The sequence below is a fragment of the Ipomoea nil genome, unplaced genomic scaffold (genome assembly GCF_001879475.1).
Source record: "Ipomoea nil cultivar Tokyo-kokei standard unplaced genomic scaffold, Asagao_1.1 scaffold1416, whole genome shotgun sequence".
Taxonomy (NCBI): Eukaryota; Viridiplantae; Streptophyta; class Magnoliopsida; order Solanales; family Convolvulaceae; genus Ipomoea; species Ipomoea nil.
This window is the reverse complement of record NW_017617844.1, coordinates 1,461,546-1,482,326: the sequence shown is the minus strand read 5'-3', so window position 1 is coordinate 1,482,326 and position 20,781 is coordinate 1,461,546. Positions and strand designations below refer to the sequence as shown.

General features: G+C 41.2%; 1 protein-coding gene across 1 annotated transcript; it reads left to right on the top strand.

Annotated features, from left to right (window-relative positions):
- Window positions 1-228: 228 nt before the first annotated feature.
- On the top strand, window positions 229-20,744 carry LOC109187025. The gene is made up of 2 exons (XM_019337183.1): window positions 229-1,014; window positions 20,709-20,744. The coding sequence occupies exons 1-2, from the start codon at window positions 229-231 to the stop codon at window positions 20,742-20,744; spliced, it is 822 nt and encodes a 273-aa protein (XP_019192728.1).
- Window positions 20,745-20,781: the final 37 nt, after the last annotated feature.

Below are 20,781 nucleotides of genomic sequence, written 5' to 3'. Positions count from 1 at the left end.
GAATCATGCTCCCGCCGGCCACTGCGACAAGAATCGGCCACTCGGAGGTTGCCGAGCCATGGGCCACGCGCCCAGCCGCAACACGAGGCAGCTTCGCGTGGGTCCGCAGGGCGGGTCCCCCGACCCCACCCGCGACGTGAGCAGGCCTCCCGGGTCGGACGATCGGGTGAAACGAATGGTAGAGCTCCGAGCTCCCATCGAGTAGAGGTCGAGCAGCTGTGGAGGAGGATGAATGAGCTCCAGAAGAAGATCGATGAGAGGGACGGATCTCCAGAGCCCCAGGATATGTTGTCCTCCCCGTTCGCAAAAGCCATCATGGAGGAGCCCTTACCTCGAGATTTTTGCTTTCCCTCCATTAAAGCGTACTCGGGGACCACGGACCCGCGGGCACACCTGACCAGGTACAGGGCCGCCATGATGATCACCGAGGCAACAGACGCCATCCTATGTAGGGGGTTCTTCGCCACCCTGGACGGGCAAGCGCATGATTGGTTCGGATCCCTCCTGGCGGGGTCCATCTCCACCTTTGCGGACCTCACCCGGCAGTTCCTATCCCATTTCGCCACCGGCATACCACGGAAGAAGCAAATTGCCGACCTGTGTGATTTGAAGCAGGGGAGCTCGGAGTCACTGGCCGAGTACCTCAGCAAGTGGAAGAAAGAGGCCATGGGGGTCGCCGGCTTTGATGGGAAGTCGGCCATGGTGATTTTCCGAAACAACTTGAGGTCAGGCGCTTTTCACCAGGACCTCATCAGGTACCCCCCCAAGACCTATACCGACCTGATGGACAAGGCAGCAAGGTACGCTGACGCCGAGGCTGCCGAGAAGAGGAAGAAGAAACAGGAGGAAGGAAGAGGTCGAAAAGACAAGGCGCCCCAGGAGGAGCGCAAGGCGCCGCGGCCACACCGACGTGAGTACGCTGAGGGGCCCAGGCTGAACCCCACACGCTGTCTCACCCCGCTGACACAACCTGTGGGTACCATCTTGGCGCACGCGGAGGACCAGGGAATCGTGGTATTCCCGAAGGAGGAGTGCATGAAGATATCGGCGAGGGGGGACCCCAACAAGTACTGCAGGTTCCACCGGCAGAAGGGGCACGATACAGACGGATGCATCCTCTTAAAGAGACAAATAGAGGAGCTCATCCAAATGGGTTACCTCGGCCAATTCATTAAGAGGCCTAGCCAGGCGCAGGGCCAGAAGCAAGGCAATGTATGGAGGAAGGGGGTGGCCAGGCGCCATCCACCTCGGCTCCCCGTAAGAGGGACCACCACGACAACAGCTCCGAGGAGGGGGAGAAGACAACAGAGGACTCCCAGCCCCCGAGGAAACGTACTATCTACGTCATCTTCGGGGGGCCTGAGGGAGGGGACTCGCCAGCCGAGCGGAAGAGGTGGGCGAGAAGCTTGTACGTGGGGGAGGTCACACGAACACCCCATGAGAAGAAATCAAAGAGGGAGCCCATCACGTTCACCGACGCCGACCTACCTGACGGGCCCCTCCCCCATCGGGACGCCTTGGTGGTCAAGCTGGACATCAACAACGTGGTGGTGCGCCGGGTGCTCGTGGACACGGGTAGCTCGGTCAACGTCATGTACTACGACACATTCACCCTGCTGGGACTCTCAAGAGGGCAGCTGGAGCAGGTACGAACCCCCCTATCCGGGTTCACGGGGGACTCAATCGAGACAGAGGGGTCGATCACTTTGAAGGCGGAGATAGGCACCCCACCTCACACCAGGAGGTGGGAGGTCGAGTTCGTAGTCGTCAAAATCAACTGCGCCCACAACATCATTCTCGGCCGACCCGCCCTAGAGGACCTCAGGTGCGTGATTTCCATGGAGCACCTGTGCCTCAAATTCCCGACACCGACCGGGGTCGGGGTCGCCCGAGGGGACCAAAAGGTGAGCCGCAGTTGCTACTTGAAGGCGTACCGCCAAATTGGTCAAAAGGACCGCCAGGTCCACACTAGGACGACCACGTAAGAGGAGGATCTTGGCATTGCTATACTAGGAGGAGGACCATTCCCCTCCCCCAATAATGTCTTGGTGAACAACAATAAGCGGAATAAAGTTTCATGTCACGAAACACGTTGTGAGTAGGACCCTTGTTACGAAGTTGGTTCTCCAAAAAAAAAAATAATAATAATAAAATAAAATAAAATAAAAATCATGAAACAAAGGGGAAACGGGTGCTCACTCATGACTTCCCCCGCGGACCCTAAGGGGGCACGAGGTCCGACCTCGCGTACCAACCCCGACGGAGGACGCACCCTAAGGGGGCACGAGGGCCGACCTCGCGTACCAACCCCGACGGAAGAGCCCGGTGGCACAGTCTGAAAGGACTTGGCCCAAGCGGCTAACGCGCACCCTAAGGGGGCACGAGGTCTAACCTCGCGTACCAACCCCGACGGAGGAGCCGGTGGCTTAGTCCGACAGGACTGGGCCCAAGCGGTTAGGCACACCCTAAGGGGGCACGAGGTCCAACCTCGCGTACCAACCCCGACGGAAGAGCCCGGTGGCGTAGTCCGGAAGGACTTAGCTCGAGCAGCTGAAGTACCCTAAGGGGGCACGAGGCCGGACCTCACGTACCAACCCCGACGGAGGAGCCCGAGTGCCTAGGATTGAACGAGCCAGGACGGAGCGGCTATCGCACCCTAAGGGGGCACGAGGCCGGACCTCGCGTACCAACCCTGACGGAGGAGCCCGAGTGCTTAGGCTCGAAAAAAATAAAAATAAAAATAAATAGGGGCGGTTTGGAGGACCTCGGCCATAGGCCAAGGTCGAGGTCGGCCCGACCTCGGCGTGGCAGGTCGGCCGACCCCGGGGTCGGCACGGCCTCGGCGGGCGAGGTCGGTGCGACCTCGGCATCGGAGGTCGGGTCGACCTCGGCGCCGGAGGATGGCGTGACCCCGGCAGAGGGAGACGACCGTCGCCAAGGCCGACCCCGGCGTGGCTTGAGCCCAGGAGGTCAGCCGGGGGGCCACGAAGGCGCGGCCTGCAGGCCACCCCCGTGGCAGCGTCACGGCGACGCCACCGCGCCGGCGCCGTGACGTAGTGACATGGCATAGATGCGGCGGTGCGTATGCGTCCTAGCAGATGAATGAGTCATGTTCCGGATGGAGTTCTCATCATTATCACAAGAAGTGCACTTTGACGTCACCTATAAGGCTGGTGTAACACCCCAGATTTTCAATACTTTTAAAACTTATATAATAAAGATAGAATCTCATTAAATCCCAAAATACGATACAAAGAGTACGGGGTACTATGCCACACCCGAGCTAGAGAACTCGGGTGCACAGGCTAAATTCTAAAACCTCAATCAGTATCAATACTAAATCATGGCACGCAGGCCGAAAGGGAAAACTATCTAATCTACGCCCCAAGCTTCTAGCGCGCTCCAGTGATCTACTCGTCTGTGCCTGAAAGCCAAATATATCTGTTCAGCGAGAGATGCTGGTAACCCACTCCAACGCGTTGAAATACAATACATATAGACATATATATAGATATACGAAAACTATTTTGAAGCATGAAGATATATCCTAAGAAACTCTAGCTTTCAAAACAGGGGATAGACTCAACAGATAGAGCTTAGCACAGACAACGGTCATAATCAAGCATATACAATTCATAAGCATAGGGAAACAGGCAAGGCAGATAAAGATAAGCACAGTTAATATCCATAACCCGACATATATGATTCCCGGCATAAATCCCAAAGTCACCTCCCAAGACACTCATAACAACAACTCATCCATATCTCATCACATAGCACACTTTGTTGGCACCACAGGACCAATCGCATGCCCATACATGAGGGTCAGCGCATATAGCTCTGACACGGCCCCGCAGCACCCTGCCCCGTATCGCAACACCGAGGGGTCGATCGCAACCGACCGATGAACCGCAGCTCATCATAGTTTGATCACAACCAAACAGTGGACCGCAGTCCAAGAGTATGTCATCTGACTGCAGCCAGGAAATATGAACCGCAGCTCAGGTAGAAACGTTTGATCGCAACCAAACGGTAGACCGCAGCCCAAGAGTGTAAATCTGACCGCAGCCAGCTTCTGAACCGCAGCGCAGGAATAACCAATCCGATCGCAACCGAATTGGGGTATCATGCACACATAACACATAGCAAGCACATGCAACCCACATTAGCACATTGGGAAGGGGGAGAAAATGTATAACAAAACCTATGCGTGATCCTTCACATACTAAGAATAATCCTAAGGGGTTCATACTTCTTTCACCTAGGTCAACGGGATACCAAGTCAACTAGCATGCAATATATAAGACTCATACAACCTACGAACGGTACCCGAAATATCAAACTAGACATAGGCACGATAGACGGAGTCTGTTGGGACACCACGGGGGGCGGGGGAACATCAAACGGGGAAGCCAAAATCCCAAGGTGGGGTACAAACCAGCGGGTACGGGTTCACCCGCCGGCGGTAGCTATTCCGGGCAGCGGGTGCCCGGCGGGCAACTGCCCGCCCGCCGGCTGCCCGCTGCCGGTGTTGCCCAAGAAGGCCGCGGGTAGGTGGCGGGTCCCCTACCCCCCACTGACTCTTTTTCACCAAAAACGCCCCGGGAACCTTTGTGGAACCCGAAACCATGCTTAGACACTTTCAAACGCAATTGATAACACACGTAGACAATTAACAGATCAAAATCAAGAAACATACGGCACATAACCTATCATGCTTTTCTAAACATAATCAACACCCAATCATGCGAATTCCCACCCAATATACCAAGAATAATTCCATACGAATCCCACGATATAACCTAGGGTTCTAATTATTTTTAAATCAACAAGAACACAATTCATCTTCCAAAATCAAGATTCGGTAGGAATATCATATAACTATCAAGAACCTCATATAATCATTAAGAACATCAAGAACACCATATAATTATCAAGAACGTCATATAATCATCAAGAACACCATAATTATCAAGAACCTTTCATCATCAAGATCACCCATGGAATCATCCCACCAATCATCAATAATAATATCACAAATCATCAATACACAATAATATGGGGAAATCCTAAGAGGGGAATCATAGCTATGAAAATAGGTTTTGTTGAGACATGGGTTACCTCTTAGCCTTAATTAATTCCTTGGCTATGAAGGGTCTTTCTTTAAGCTTTCTTCTTTCTTGATTTCTCCTAAGGGGATTCTTGGAACTTCTTGTGTGGTGAGAGATTTAGGTGCCTCCTATATCCCTATTTATATATTTAAGACTCCTAATTAGGGTCTGAATGGTATGGGTTTACTAATTCTATTCCTTATAGGACTAAGGGCTTATTTTAGGGATATGGGGTCCATGGTCCATAGTGGACCATATTAATTAATTAAGGGGAATCCTAATCGTAGTCTGAATAGTAAAATGCCTACTTCCTTTATTCCTAATAGATAACTAGGTCTAGGATTCCTAATTAGAATCTGAATAGTAAAGGGTTTACTTTCTTTATTCCTAATAGGCTTAAGACTCTAATTTAGGCAAGGGTCCACGGTTCATGGTGGACCTTATTAATTAATTAAAGGAAACCTAACCGAATTAAATCATATTTAATTATTATTAACGGGATTAATTAAATAATTAATCCGGGATTGAAGGCCGTAACACGGGGTGTTACAGCTGGGACGCGGAAATCTCGGGGTCGACATTTTGGGGGGTCGGCCGGAGCATCTACTCTCCTTCACTGATGATTACTCGCAGCTCGGAGAGTGGGGGACTGATGACGGATATATTGGGAATCGACCCGAGGGCGCGAAGCAAGAACGGGTCCCGGGGCGGCGCCACGTACCCGCCCCGGCCGGGGCCTCGCCACGTGGCCCCGGCACGGGCCACGTTGGAGGCCGGGCCTGCCTCTCCAGGAGGCCGGGCCGTCCTCCACATGGGCCCGGCCTGGGCCCATGATGAGCTCGGCCTGGCCCCCGCAGCGCGTGGTCAACTCCAGATCCAACTAACCCCCCGTTCTAGGGGGAGGCGGTTGGGGGCTTGGCTTGTATAAAAGCCCCCCTCCTTTCCTAACAAGGGACACGCTATCTACGATCTACTTTACAGATACACTTTGTACTGAAGAATCATTGTAATAGCCAATTACACGGCATTTAATACAATTGACGGTCTCACGGCCTTCGCTATATCACTCGTATCATTTCTTTATTATTCATATTCTCATTCGGGTTAGTTAAGTCGGACCCCCGGTTTAATTAATTCCATCAATTATTATTATTATTATTATTATTATTATTATTATTATTATTATTATTTAGGAAAATGATACTTTTTGGCCCTATAATAAAGTTGCAAATTTCGTCCTTAATGTTTTGTTAGTAAAGGGACGAAAAGTGCAACACCAATGATAACTTAGGGATAAAAATTGAGCATGACCAATAATTATGAATGAATTCTACAATTATCATCTTATAACTTAGAGATGCAAAGTGCAATTTTCTTTTATTATTTTTAATAATATAAGATGTAATATTTATATTTATATAAATTATTAAAAGAATAGTATTTAAAAGAATATTCTTCGATGTGTGAATAGCTTTTAGTTTGAATAGTAAGTAAAAGAATATTCTTCGATGTTTGAATAGCTTTTAGTTTGAATATCAATAATTTGAAAAATAAAAATTTTCTTTGGCTCTGATCTAGCTCTCTTAGTCAATTGCTCGTTCAATGAGCAAAGCAAATGTCACATTATATATGGCTATCTTAAAATTCAATCGTTATATCCTACACCACGGCGCACATAGCACTGTGCGCCGCGCGCCTCCCAAAACGACGTCGTTTTGGGGTAATGTTGGGAGGCGCGGTAGGAAGTTGCTGAGATTATGTGTATTTGTTCACAACGTTATGTGTATTTGTTCACAATGTTATGTGTATTGGTTCATACAGTTATGTGTATTTTTTATACAATTATGTACATTCTTTTTATACAATTATGTACATCCGAATCAGAAAATTTGTGTGTATTATGTTAAGAGTTGATGTGTATTATGTTAAAAGTTTATGTTTATTATGTATTATGTTAGATTATGTGTATTATCTTTTAAAAAGAGTATGTATATTTTGTTATATAATTATGTACATTCATGTATAACATTATGTGTATTCTAGTATAACATTATGTACATTCTTGAACAGCGGGTTTTTTTTAAAAGAAAAAACTACTGCCATTCACTGGGGCGGAAAATTTCAAAAAAAAATATAATTAAAACGACGTCGTTTTACATCTGGGCGCATAGTGTAACGCGCGCCGTGGTGTAGGATATAAATTGCCCTTAAAATTAGGGAGACAATGAATCGGAGTGGGTCAGGAGTAACTATATGTCTATATTTACTATCTTTATACTTTCTTTATTCGCTCTCACTCCTGACCTATAACGAAGTTTTTTAAAATTCACCCTCACCCCATCACCATGTGATGCAGGGTTCCATACCCACCACTATTTTATTAAGACATTGTAAATAATAATAATAATAATAATAATAATAATAATAATAATAATAATAATAATAATAATATTATTATTATTATTATTATTATTATTATTATTATTATTATTATTATTATTAGGGAAAAGTGTAAAAAATGTCCCTCTATAGTATGCCAATTATCAATGTCACTCCTGAATTACGAGTGGTGTAAATGTTTGCCCCTCAATTATCAAAACGGTGCACATATAACCCCTCCCGTAATGGACATGTGGTTTCCCGTTAGTGTACGACACCGTTAAGTCGGAGTAAATATGTAATTTAGTTGTTTTTTCTCTCCCTCGATTCGAAGTACCAGCGATGGACAGCGGTGGGGAACCACAGGTCTGTTACGAGAGGGGCTATATGTGCACCATTTCGATAATTGAGGGGCAACATTTACACCACTCATAATTCAGGGGTGACATTGATAATTGGCATATTATAGAGGGACGTTTTTTACAATTTTCCCTTATTATTATGTTAATTATTTACACATAATAAAACCAATTAGTTATTTTAACGTAAAACAATACAAATATTCAAATATAATAACTAAATTGGTAATTTTATTATCAAATAAGCATATCAATTTAAAGGGATCCAGATAAAAAATGCGGGCGCACAAATCTCAGCAGTTAAATTTATTCATATCTACTGCTCTTTAAAAAATTACACTTCAAATTAACAAACAATGTGCACTGGAATGTTAAAATTATGCCCTTGAAGGCACAAAGATGTACAATCGAAGCAATTTATGGTACCAAAAAGAAAGTTATTCAACTTAAGTGTTATTAAAGCAATTGCCCATAGTACTGTGAAAGTGGGTTAAAGCGTGCGGGCTGGCCCGTACCCGCCCCGCAGTGGAGCGGGTCAATCGTTATGCGTTGGACCCGTGTCCAGCATGCATGCTGGACACGGGTAACAGTGCCGTTAGGCACTGTTATCTCTTTTTTTTTTTTTTTTTTTTTTTTTTTTTTTTTTATAAATTTCAGACCGCTTCGTTATATGAGTATATGTTCATAATTTTATTACTATATGTTAATAACTGTACATTCATAACTCCATAACTGTACGTTCATAACTCTATAACTGTACATTCGTAACTCCATAACTGTACATTCATAACTCCATAATTGTACATTCATAATTTTCGAAGTTCTATGTTCACAATTTTAGAACTCTATGTTCATAATTTTATTACTATATGTTCATAATTGTAAGTTCATAATGTCAGAGCTCTTTGTTCATAATTCGATCAATAACTGTACATTCATAATTCCATAACTGTAGATTCATAATTCCATAACTGTAGATTCATAACTCTATAAGTGTACATTCATAACTCCATAACTGTACATTCAAAATCTTCGAAGCTCTATATTCACAATTTTAAAGCTCCATGGTCATAATTTTATCACTATATGTTCATAATTGTAAGTTCATAATGTTAGAGCTCTGTGTTCATAATTTCACAATTGCATAACTGTACATTCATAACGGTATAACTGTACATTCATAACGACATAACTGTACATTCATAATCCAAAAAAAAAAAAAATAACGTCGTTAACGCCGTTAACGGCAAAACGCGCGCGATTTTTTTTTTTTTTTTAAACTAAATGACGCGTTTTTTTTTGAAAAACGATGTCGTTTTGGGCCCGTGTCCACAATTCATTGTGGACACGGGTCCAGGGCATAATTTGCCGGAGCGGGTTAATTAGGCTCATGAAAAAATAGGCCCGCAAAAGAGCAGGCCCTTATATATATATATATATATATATATATATATAATAATAATAATATTTTATTGTTCTCAATGACAAGTGACGACAGTAAGTACAATATATATTATATATATCAAATTTTGAATGCAAAGTGTAATGAATTGAAAAATGCTAATTATGACTGTTTCTGGGATTCACAATAAGTGAATAAGTCAAAATTGTATAATGAATTGATATGTGTTATGAATAAGTCAAAATTGTGTAATGAATTGATATGTGATTATGAATAAGTCAAAAATGTGTAATGAATTAATATGTGATTATGAATAAGTCAAAATTGTGTAATGAATTGATATGTGATTATGAATAAGTCAAAATTGTATAATATGAATAAGTCAAAATTGTGTAATGAATTGATATGTGATTATGAATTTTGCATTTTAATATTTTTACTTAGTTTCACTGTTTTGTTTTGAATTTAATAATTTTGAAGTCGAACTTTACCATGATTTTAAAATATTTATTGACTTATTGTTAGACTAAAGATGGCCGGAAATGTTAATGTGTTTATTCTTTTCATTTATAAAGTTATTTTCACAAGATTAAAAAATTAAAAAAAAAAAAAAAAACCGCGGGTCGGCCCACATGGGGCGGGGTAGGGTTATATGAAGTCTAGCCTGTGGGTTCGCCCATAAAAGCCCGTCAAAATTTTCGCAATGGAACCGGCCTAATGGGTAGGGGCGACCCGCTTTGACAGTACTAATTGCTCATACAAATCGTTTATAAATTTTACAAATTTCATTAGAAATTTAGTTATAGATTATTGAATAAAATACAAAACATAAAAAAAGAAATACAAAACATATAATAAACACCGACCCATAATTGTGCACTTGAAGACACAAAAATATGCACTTGAATGCATAAAAATGTGCACTTGAAGGCCAAAATTCTGCACTCGACAGCATAAATTTGTTCAATTGATGTAATTCATGATAGCAAAAAGGAATGTTATTCAACTTAAGTGTTGTTGAAGCAATTCCCCATACAAATCGTTTGTAAATCTCACAAATTTCATTAGAAATTTAGTTATTAATTGAAAAGAATGTAAAACAAATTGATAGATACCCCAAATCAGACAGCCGATCGGGTTATAAAACAAGGCAATCTAACTCAAGCACAACCCAACACTTAGCAGATGGGCAATACTGTTAGGAATATATTGTAAATTTTGATGAGCCGAATGTATTTTTGAAAAATCAAGTAGTCCCCATTTTTATTCTATTAGAGTCAGTTTGAGTCTACGGAGTATAGTGCATCCATATCATGCAACCCATGTACAAGTCTGGAAGATCATGATTTATTTGAAGAAGTTAAGCGGGATTATAGCTTAACATAATTAAGTTGCGGATAAATCACTAAGAACCATGCTAGAAGAGTTGGAAGAAACGCGTGTGAGCTATGCCAAATGATCCTAAGTTCGAATTTTAAGTGAAGCATTTTTAAGCTTGGGAGACTAGCTTGGACCGTATGGGAGACTAGCTTGGACAGTATGGGAGACTAGCTCAAGGTCAAGTATATTGGACCGTATAACCGTATGGGAGACTAGCTTGGAGAGTATGGGAGACTAGCTCAAGGTCAAGTATATTGGAGACTAGCTCAAGGTCAACTATATTGGACCGTATACCGTATGGGAGACTAGCTCAAAGTATACCAAACCAAGTATATTGGACCGTACCGTATACCGTATGAGAGACTAGCTCAAAGTATACCAAACCGTATGAGAGACTAGCCTGAGTGTAATGGAGACTAGCTTGGAGCTTGGAATGGAGACTAGCTAACATGGAGACCGGAGACGCTCAAAGAAGGCTGATTCGCGGAGAAATTATTTTATACTCAAGCAAGAATCAGCAGATAAATTATTTGATCAACTTGACATGTCAGAGTATCTATGAAGGACCATAAATGTCAAAGATTGCCGCGCCGAATTTATTCAAAATCTGGAGGCTACAAAATTCAAGAAACGGCAACGGGCAAATTATTCAAATCATCTGACAAAAGGAGAAAAGACATCTACCTAATATTTCAGATCAAGTTGACAATATCTTTTGATCAACTACAATTCAAAATGGACGATCGAGATCGAAAGTTGATCAACGGGCAAATAGCTTTTACTAGCTATAAATTGTCCAAGCAGACTTGAAGACAAAGAGACAGATGTGAAGAGAGGAGTTAAGCAAGAAAAACCCCAAGAGATTGAGCAGTTCAACAACTTGAACAACGGCTAAAACATACAAGCAAAAGATACAAGCTATATTTTTTTATTAGCCGAAAAAGGGGGAAACAGAGCTTCATAGAATAAAATTCAAGTCTGAGTGAGAGAGAAATTTTATTTCTTTGTAATATTCTCTACTGAGTGTAGAAAGAGGGCGGAGTAACTAGAGAGAGTGAAAAACCCTGGTTGAGTGTAGCTTTGTGCGTAGCACTCGTGGTGAAGGGCAGAGTAACAAGAGGAGCTTGTGAAAACCCTTGGAGGACGTAGCTTTGTGCGTAGTTCTCGTGGTGTAGGAGTACAGCTTGGTGCGAAGTACTCGGGAAGGCGGAGTAACAAGAGGAGCTTGCGAAAAACCTTGGAGGAGTGTAGCTTTGTGCGAAGCACTCGGAGAAGTGTCGGTGGACACTTATTCACTATTGTATCTGGGTGATCGAAGAATAGTGAATTTCCTCCTTGAAGTGAAAGGAGAAGAGTGGACTAGGAGGATTACACCACCTCTGAACCACTATAAATCTCTCTCTCTGTTTACTTACTGCTCATACATTTCATGCATGTTTATTCTAATTGCGAACTAACCCAATTACGATTTATCGCATATCTTTATCTGTCTGGGTTTGATAGTTCCCACGTTTGCATGCAAGCCAAACTTTAGGTACATCATCCTTGAACCATATCAGGTGTTTCTAACGTGTTGCATGCTTAGAATCTCTCTTTGAGCACCGCACTAATTAAGCATAACACTTTACCGCTACTTATTCCGCTGCACACTCTAAGTTGTTTATCTTGTTAATGCTTGTTACTTAGAGTTGAAATTACCAAAGTGTTATTTGCCCTGTGTGTTTTTGAAGAAAGTTTAAAAAGTTAGAGAAGTCTATTCACCCCCGCTCTAGACTTCTCGCCACCCTTTCGGGACCAACAAATACCCATGATCTTGGTACGACATATAAAGCGCCTGGAGATCGCGGCCAGTCATCTTCAAGCAACCGGCCATTCAGGAAAGCAGACGCCTACTCAGGCGGAGATCGGCCAGCTCAAGTCAAGCAACTAGGTCCGGTAGCCGGTGTGTCCTCAATTGGGTTCGTATATGAGATTCGGTTGGGCGACCTGCCTCGGAAGTCGGTGTGTCCCGACTGAATGCCTTGCGGGATTCGGGTGGGCGACCATGCTCCGCGGGCGGTGTGTCCCCAACCGGGTACCACTCAGGAACTCAATAGGGCAACTAGGCTCCGTGGTCGGAGTGTCCTCACCTGGGTATCGCGGCCCCTCAAAACCCCTCCTCGGCAGTTAGGCCATCCCCGACTGGGTGCGCGCCTAGAGGCGGTTACAGGTAGATTTCGCGGAGACTTCCTTATTTATTTTAAGTAGTTTCCTTTGTTAGCTCAGACCGTTATAGTATGAAGTAGGCCGGATTCCATATCCGAATTGGCCCTACGTCAGCCCTACTTTCCATATAGAATTAGCTCTATGTCAGCCCTACTTTCCTTGTAGGAATCTTGTACTCTATTATAAATATCCCATTGGGATCACCATGTAAAGGGACGACAATTCTGGCACTCTAGCGGCCAAAAATTTGGGGAAATAATACCACATTATTCTCTCTATCACTTCACTCTTTTATTCATCTAACCCTTTGATTTATGTATTTTACGGTAGTGTTGGCCCACCGACCGGCATCCAAAAGCAGTAAAACCAACATTGGCGCCATGCGTGGAGATCCATACTAAGGGTCCCGTCTCTAAGCCTTGCTAATGGCTCGTACGCGACGCATCAATCGGAACAACGGACAGAACGTCGTGGCCCCGCCGGCTAATGGCCACGTCGTTGTCATCGCTAACGCGGGAGAATCGCCGGCTGGCAACCGTGCTTCTGTGGGTGATTAATGGAGCAATTAAGCCACCAGTCTAAGATAGTAAGTAGATTTAATAGATTTAATTCTCATACTAAGTAGAATTAACACATTTCACCAGAAGATGAAAACCGCAAGGTGGCCACGTACTTGAAAGGTACATCCAAACTGCAAGGTGAACGGAAAGGTCACTTTCCCAGCCTAGACCGCAAAGTTACAAATCGAGAGGTTCCAGACCAAAAGGTCACTTTCTGTAAGGTGACCGAGAAGTAAATCACACTTCTCGGTTCAGTGGCTTTTAACTGAAAGGTGTTCATCAATTTCCGGTTTAGTTGGAAAAAATATTCTAATTTAGTTGGAAAAAATATTTTCAAAACGTTGGCATAATATACATCCATTATGAGGTTATGAACGTTATTTAATTCCCATTAGGCATAGATTTTGAGAAATATTTTGCAGGTGTATCTAGAAAAGAGAAAATGGAAGGGAAGGGAAAAATGGCAAAAAAAAAAAAAAAAAAAAAAAAAAAAAAGCAAAAAAAAAAAATTTGAAATAAAAAAAGAAAAAGAAAAGCTTCAGAGAAATGCGCCTAGCGAGCGTGTGGAGTACACACGCCCAACTGGGTGCTAGTTTTGCAAAACCAACTTCAAGTTTTTAGGCTGGTAAAAACCACTTAAAGACTCCCATTTGTTGAAAAATCATCTTCAAGATTTTAGGCCAAATCACTTAAAATCCACTATTGTGGATGCCTTAAGTAAAATTAACGCATTTCACCAGAAGGTGAAAACTGTAAGGTATCTACGCGCAAGAGAGAGCATTTATGTTATACAATTCAAACTCATTTTAAAAAGGAATTGTATATAGACTAGTGCAAATCTACTTCCCATTGCAATTTTGGGCAAAGGCTTCTTCAATTCCAAGCCTTCCATCTCCATTTTCCAAGTCCATGGGTATACTTTGAGAATCAATTTATCATTCACATGTTATTCGTTTTGAGCTTATAATATATCAATTTCTTCGTCTTACTTCAAAATATCCAAAACCACGTTGACCCAACCCAAATAAGATATGGACCCCACATATATTTGTACCACAAAACAACCACTTAAAATGTCATATTTGCTAAAATTTCTAACAAATATAAGGAATAAGGGTCAAATAGGCCACTCAACTACATACCAAAGTGCAATTAGGCCATTGAACTTAAAAAAAATGCAATTATGTTCCTAACACAACATAAAATCATGTAATTAGGTCCAAAATGACCTGTTTACTTGAAATTGTGTTGACGTGGAGGTTACCCATTTTAAAAATAATTTTAAAAAGTAATTTTAAATAAAATAATTAAAAAAAAAAAAACTAGAACTGCCGGAGACAAATCATCTCTGGCAGGCTTCGTCTCCTGGCTAGGAGACGAAGGGATGGTCTCCGGCCATGGAGACGAAGCCTGCCGAAGACGATTCGTGTCTGACAGTTCTAGTTATTTTTTTAATTAAATATTTTATTTAAAACTATTTTGAAAAATTATTTTTAAAATTGGTACCGCCATTTAAGGTAAACAGGTTATTTTGGACCTAATTGCATGATTTTGTGTTATTCAGGGGCCAATTACATCTTCTTTTTTAGTTCGATGACCTAATTGCACTTTGGTGTGCAATTGGGTGACCTATTTGACCCTTATTCCCAAATATAAGTTCCCACAACCCCTGCCCAAGAGGAGGTAAATCATGAACCGCCTAAACAGCCTCCCAGTCAATCTCTTTTGTTGACTGTACACACAAAGAATCCATCTCCGCAGTTTCAATTGGACTATAGTTCGCTTGAACCTCATAAACCCACCCATGTGCTTAAAGGAGAAATTATATTTATGTTGCTTTATTAAGACAATCCGAAAATAAATACTCCGTAACATTAAAAAAAAAAAAATACTCCTTAACATTTTGCAAAGGAAATTCTTGAGAAATGCCAAAAAGTCAATTGGCAAAAGTTTCATCCATTATTCGTTATCGGTCGGAAAATTTTGTAAAATTATGACATTTGTTTTTGAAAAGTGCAAGAAGTCATTAGTTTTTGTTTTCAGTTAGGAAATTTTTGCAAGGTATGACATTTTCATTTTATTTTTTTTTTTTTGAAAATACCAAAAAAAAAAAAAAGTCACTAATTTCATTGTTTTTAATTTAAAATTTTCATAAATTTCATTGTCATAGAAAATTCAAAATTTCATTGCCATAGAAAATTCAAAATTTCATTGTTCATGGTGTTTTTCTTGCTAGGCATTCTTTTAATGATATTAGCTTGTGTTATTGCAATTTTGGGTCGATTTGTTGGCGCGAAATGGATGTCATTTTTTTCGGATTTTTCCGTGTTTGAGTATTCAAGAAAAATAAAATTAAAGGAAAATATTCATTATGATCAATGAAAAAAAGGGAAAATTTTAATTTTGGTCATATGACTATAGGAGGTTTGTTAATTTCAACACTTGACTTTTATAAGTGTCAATTTAATACCTTGAGTATGAAATTTTTATCAATTTTGGTCACTATGGTCAAATTGCCGGCCAAATATTTCGCCAAAAATTTTTAATAGTTAAAATAACAAGTGTATTTTAGTCATTTCACATCTCTTCCTTCTTCTCCGACGAATTCTTTTTTTCCGGCGGAGAACACCACCGTCGCGATCTGGGTCGCCCCGACCCGCGTCAAAACCCCGAGGCTCAACGCCGACTATGCTCACGCCAAACAGCCTCAGTTGCTTTGCAGCTGCCTTGCCTTGGACCACCGGCACTGACTCATACACCATTGCTCAAGTGCGTTCTCTACGACGCCGTTTTCTCCGCTTCAAACCCTTCCAGAACCACTACAAACACAGAGATACATACCTGCGGGGACATGGTTGAGGGCCTGCTGAGGCCTGCTGAACCGATGGCGAGATCTTTGTAGTATCCCTGTAGGCGGAGATGGAGATGGGCCAACAGTAGTTCAATTTGACCAACGCCAAGCTAATATTCTATGCGATTGGATCGCGTGCAACTGGAGTGACCAAAATTCACCGAAAAAAGAAAAGAATTCGCTGGAGAAGAAGGAAGAGATGTGAAATGACTAAAATACCCTTATTATTTTAACTGTTAAAACTTTTTGGCAAAATTTGGTCGGCAATTTGATCAGAGTGACCAAAATTGATAAAAGTTGCATAGTCAAGGTACTAAATTGAAACTTTTGAAAGTCAGGAGCTGAAATTAACAAAGCCCCTATAGTCATATGATCAAAATTGAAATTTTCTCATGAAAAAAATGTTCAACTTGACAGAAAATGTCTTCCTAACTTTTTGACAGAATACATTTTATGAATTCTTTATTTGCTAAATTCTTTACTTTTATTTATTTATTATTATTTATTTTAATGTTAGTTTTCAAATTATCATTATTACCACTACAACCACGACAACGAGCATACCACCACCACCACCACCACGACCATGACTACACCACCACCCCACCACAACCACAACCACACCACATCCTTACTGTAACACCCCACTTTTCTAACTCTTAATTACAACTCTAAACAACCAATAACGTCACTAAGTAGCGGAAAAACTAAAAGATAAATTGTGGGAGTGTCACCGCCACAACCACCACTCCGTGGTGATTGCACAGGCTGAAGGGGTAAAACTAGAAATAAAGTAAAAGTCTGGCATCCATCATAAGAACTGAAAACATAAGGGGGAAATATCGTCACCCCAAAAGTCTACAACATCCTCAAAACCATAAATTCGATAAGTCTAAAATCCATAACATAATCATCAATAAAACTTGAGTTTAGATATCTCTAACTACGAGACTAATCTAACTCGACTTCTTCACATTGATGGGTCCACCTGAAAGGGGTTTTGCAAGCAACACATAGATAAATAGGAAAACACCCGTTAGCACAAAGTTAAGTATAACCTCACTCAACCCTGTAAAGCATTCTAGCATTTACTTAGAAAACATTTGATTTCTTTATAACAATAAGCTCATCTCAAATCATCTTTAGATCTATCACATTCTTTCTAGATGCTTGCACCCTATAATATCAGTTGGCATGCTCATATATGTATAAGACTGTTCACATAGATTCATCAACATATAGACTCCTAAAATAACTTAACAAGCAATTCATGCTTATAGATAGGATCATGCTGATAGACCATATAACAGGTGTTCTCATACTTTCACATTCTCATCACATAACTTGATAAATAGAGCTTCCAGTACAACAAGATAATCATGCTCGATGGAAAATCTTAAGTCAACCTATGCAATCTCGGGAGATATTTATGGAAAATCTCATACGATACTCTAATCACATGTAATCTCGTGCAATACTATACGTCATTCAAATATGCAATCTTGTACAATTCAATAATCTTACTCATATGCAATCTCGTGTAATGCTATAATCATACTTCTTATGCAATGTCATGCAATACTATATACATACTCATATGCAATCTCGTACAATACTATAATCATACTCTTATGCAATCTCGTGCAATAATATACTCATACTCATATGCAATCTCGTGCAATAATATACTCATACTCATATGCAATCTCGTGTAATAATATACTCATACTCATATGCAATCTCGTGCAATAATATAAACATACTAATATGCAATCTCGTGCAACTATATACTCATACTCATATGCAATCTCGTGCAATAATATAAACATACTAATATGCAATCTCGTGCAACTATATATATATATATATATATATATATATATATATATATATATATATATATATATATATATATATATATATATATATATATATACTCATACACTCTTTATAAAAATAGAGTACTTTCTGTGGAGGTTCTCTTTTTGACTTTCTTTCTTACTATTGAGTCTCTCTTGACTCGCTTTCTTTCTCTTGAGTCTCTCTTGACTCTCTTTCTTTCTCTTGAGTCTCTCTTGACTCGCTTTCTTTCTCTATACTCGTAGACGGCTTAGGGTTTCACCAATGCGTGAATTACCCCATCGGGAACGGCATAAATCCGACCCAATATCTCCTACCGTCTACGGAACCCATCTCGTGGTTCTAACTCTGTGGAATCAGGTATAGAACTATTAGTGTGCATACCCCCTAACCAGGATTCCAAGCCTGTTGGGAAGTTTCCGACCTCGTAATGTGGGAATACGCCGCATTACATATACTGGGACTGCAATGTCCATAAATATCTCCCGAGAGGACATAGTCCAAACGGTATCCTCCAAAACCTCACCGATATAGATAATACATAAATATATCTCTCATGCATCAATCTCATGCATGCAACAACTCTACTACTTCTCAATGCATCAAAGAATGATATACCACATGCTTATGGTTTTTGAAAGTATTCTTGGGCTCACGTTGGCCCCTTATGCATTTTTGAAATATGACACATGTGAAATGTCAAAATGCTCTATAACATGCTTCTAAATCATGTATAAAACATAATGAAGTATTCAAAGTATAATGTCATGCTCGATTTGCAAATAGGCAACTTCTATACATTTCACTTCAACAAATATACTTCTATTCTCTTGGATCAAATAATACAATTTAATCATGCTATAATAGTGAATCACATTCTCAAATGATCATGTTTCTATACTTAATAAAAACATCAAATAGATCACAAAGGTAACAATTCCTCATATACAGAGCATAGCAAAATATATACTCTGTGTAGTATTTCTTCACAATTTCCATCATAACATACTCATTTTAGATCCAAATTCAACGAAATCAAAGCCACAATGTGTGTTGAGACGGTCCCGAAGAGCCGAGCCGCAAGGGCTCGTAACACTCGGCCCGAAACGACACGTAGCTGAGCCACAAGGGCCCGACCACTGCACAGATTCTTCTCAGAATCAAAGTCAGGGACCTGGGGCGGGACTCCTCATGGTCCGCCCCTTGTACCCCGTTACTTCACAGGGACTAGGCGGAGGCCCTACTCTAGGGCCGTGCCTTAGTCCCGTGCAAGCACGGCTCTAGCCGGCGACCCTCCTGATGGGTCGCGGCTAGGGTCGTTAATCTGATCTGGTGCACACTGTGTTGTGCACCAGAAGGTTTTTCATCTGCAAAATCCAATCCAAACAAGTCCAAAACAATCTCAACAACTCACAAACAGATACTAAATCACTTCTAAGCATAAACACAACAAAATCTCATAGTTTCTACTCAATACTAAGGCTTCACAGAGCCAAATTTTAAAGAAGAATCCATGGGGTTATACCTCTTGTAGTCTTTCTTCTAGCTTGGATCTCTTCTTCCTCTCTATCTAGCTTGTGCCTCCTTCACCACCTATACTTCCCAAACACCATACAACCTTAGCCTAGAACCTCAAAGATTAAAAGGAACTAGAAGAGAAATGAAGGCTAGGATTGAAGAAGGAAATGAGCTTACTGTGATGTTGTTTTCTCCCTTTCTCTTGGCAGACAAAGTGTGTGGAGAGGCAAAGAAAGAGATCACGGAATCAAGATGGAATAGTGGAGTTTATATAGGGTCCAAAACCCTAGGTAGAAGGCCAATGATTGGTTGAGGGCAAAATGGTAAAAGCTTGCATACAAAGTGTTTCTCAGCAAAGTCTTTTGGAGTGGAATGGTTCACCTTGTATCATGGACCAAGGCTAGAAATGCTAACTTTAAATACTTTTGGGTTGGAAATGAATTTTCCCAAAAAGCTATTTGGATGAACACTTGTTTAAAATCTTTTTGAATTCTCCCGGTCTCGCTCAGATAAATTTCTCGATTTAAATCTTGGTATGCAAAGTACCCGAAAACTTAGAAATTTTCAAATAGAATCCATTTTTGGTGTCGAATTAATTTAAAATGTGACGAAAATATATTATTCAAACACCGATTGTTCGTAAAATTTTTTAATGGAGTGAAAATGGCTATTTTGGGATTTCTTAATACCGGATTTATAAAATGAAATTTTGGGTTGTTACACTTACCACCATCACCACTACCGCACTATCACTACCACAGCACCGCTGCCGCCGCCGCCACCACCACCCAGAGGCGGTTACAGGCGGTTATAGGAGACGAAGGGATGGTCTCCGGCCATGGAGACGAAGGTTCCTTCGTCTCCAGCCATGGAGACGAAGCCTGCCTAAGACGATTCGTGTCTGGCAGTTTTTTTTTTTTTAATTTAAAATTATTTTTACAAATTATTGTTAAAATTGGTACCGCAATTTCAAGTAAACAGGTTATTTTGGCCCTAATTTCATGATTTTTTGTTGTTTAGGGGCCCAATTACAACTTTTTTTTTGTTTTTAGTTTGATGGCTTAATTGCACTTTGGTGTGCAGTTGGGTGACCTATTTGACCCGTATTCCCAAATATAAGTTCCGTGAACCCCTGCACAAGAGAAGGTAAATCATG

Coding starts and splice junctions, on each gene's coding strand:
- LOC109187025 (XM_019337183.1), top strand. CDS start 229: ATGAATGAGCTCCAGAAGAAGATCGATGAGAGGGACGGATCTCCAGAG. Junction 1,015..20,708: donor CGGAGGACCAGGGAATCGTG/GTATTCCCGAAG, acceptor TTTGGTGTGCAG/TTGGGTGACCTATTTGACCC.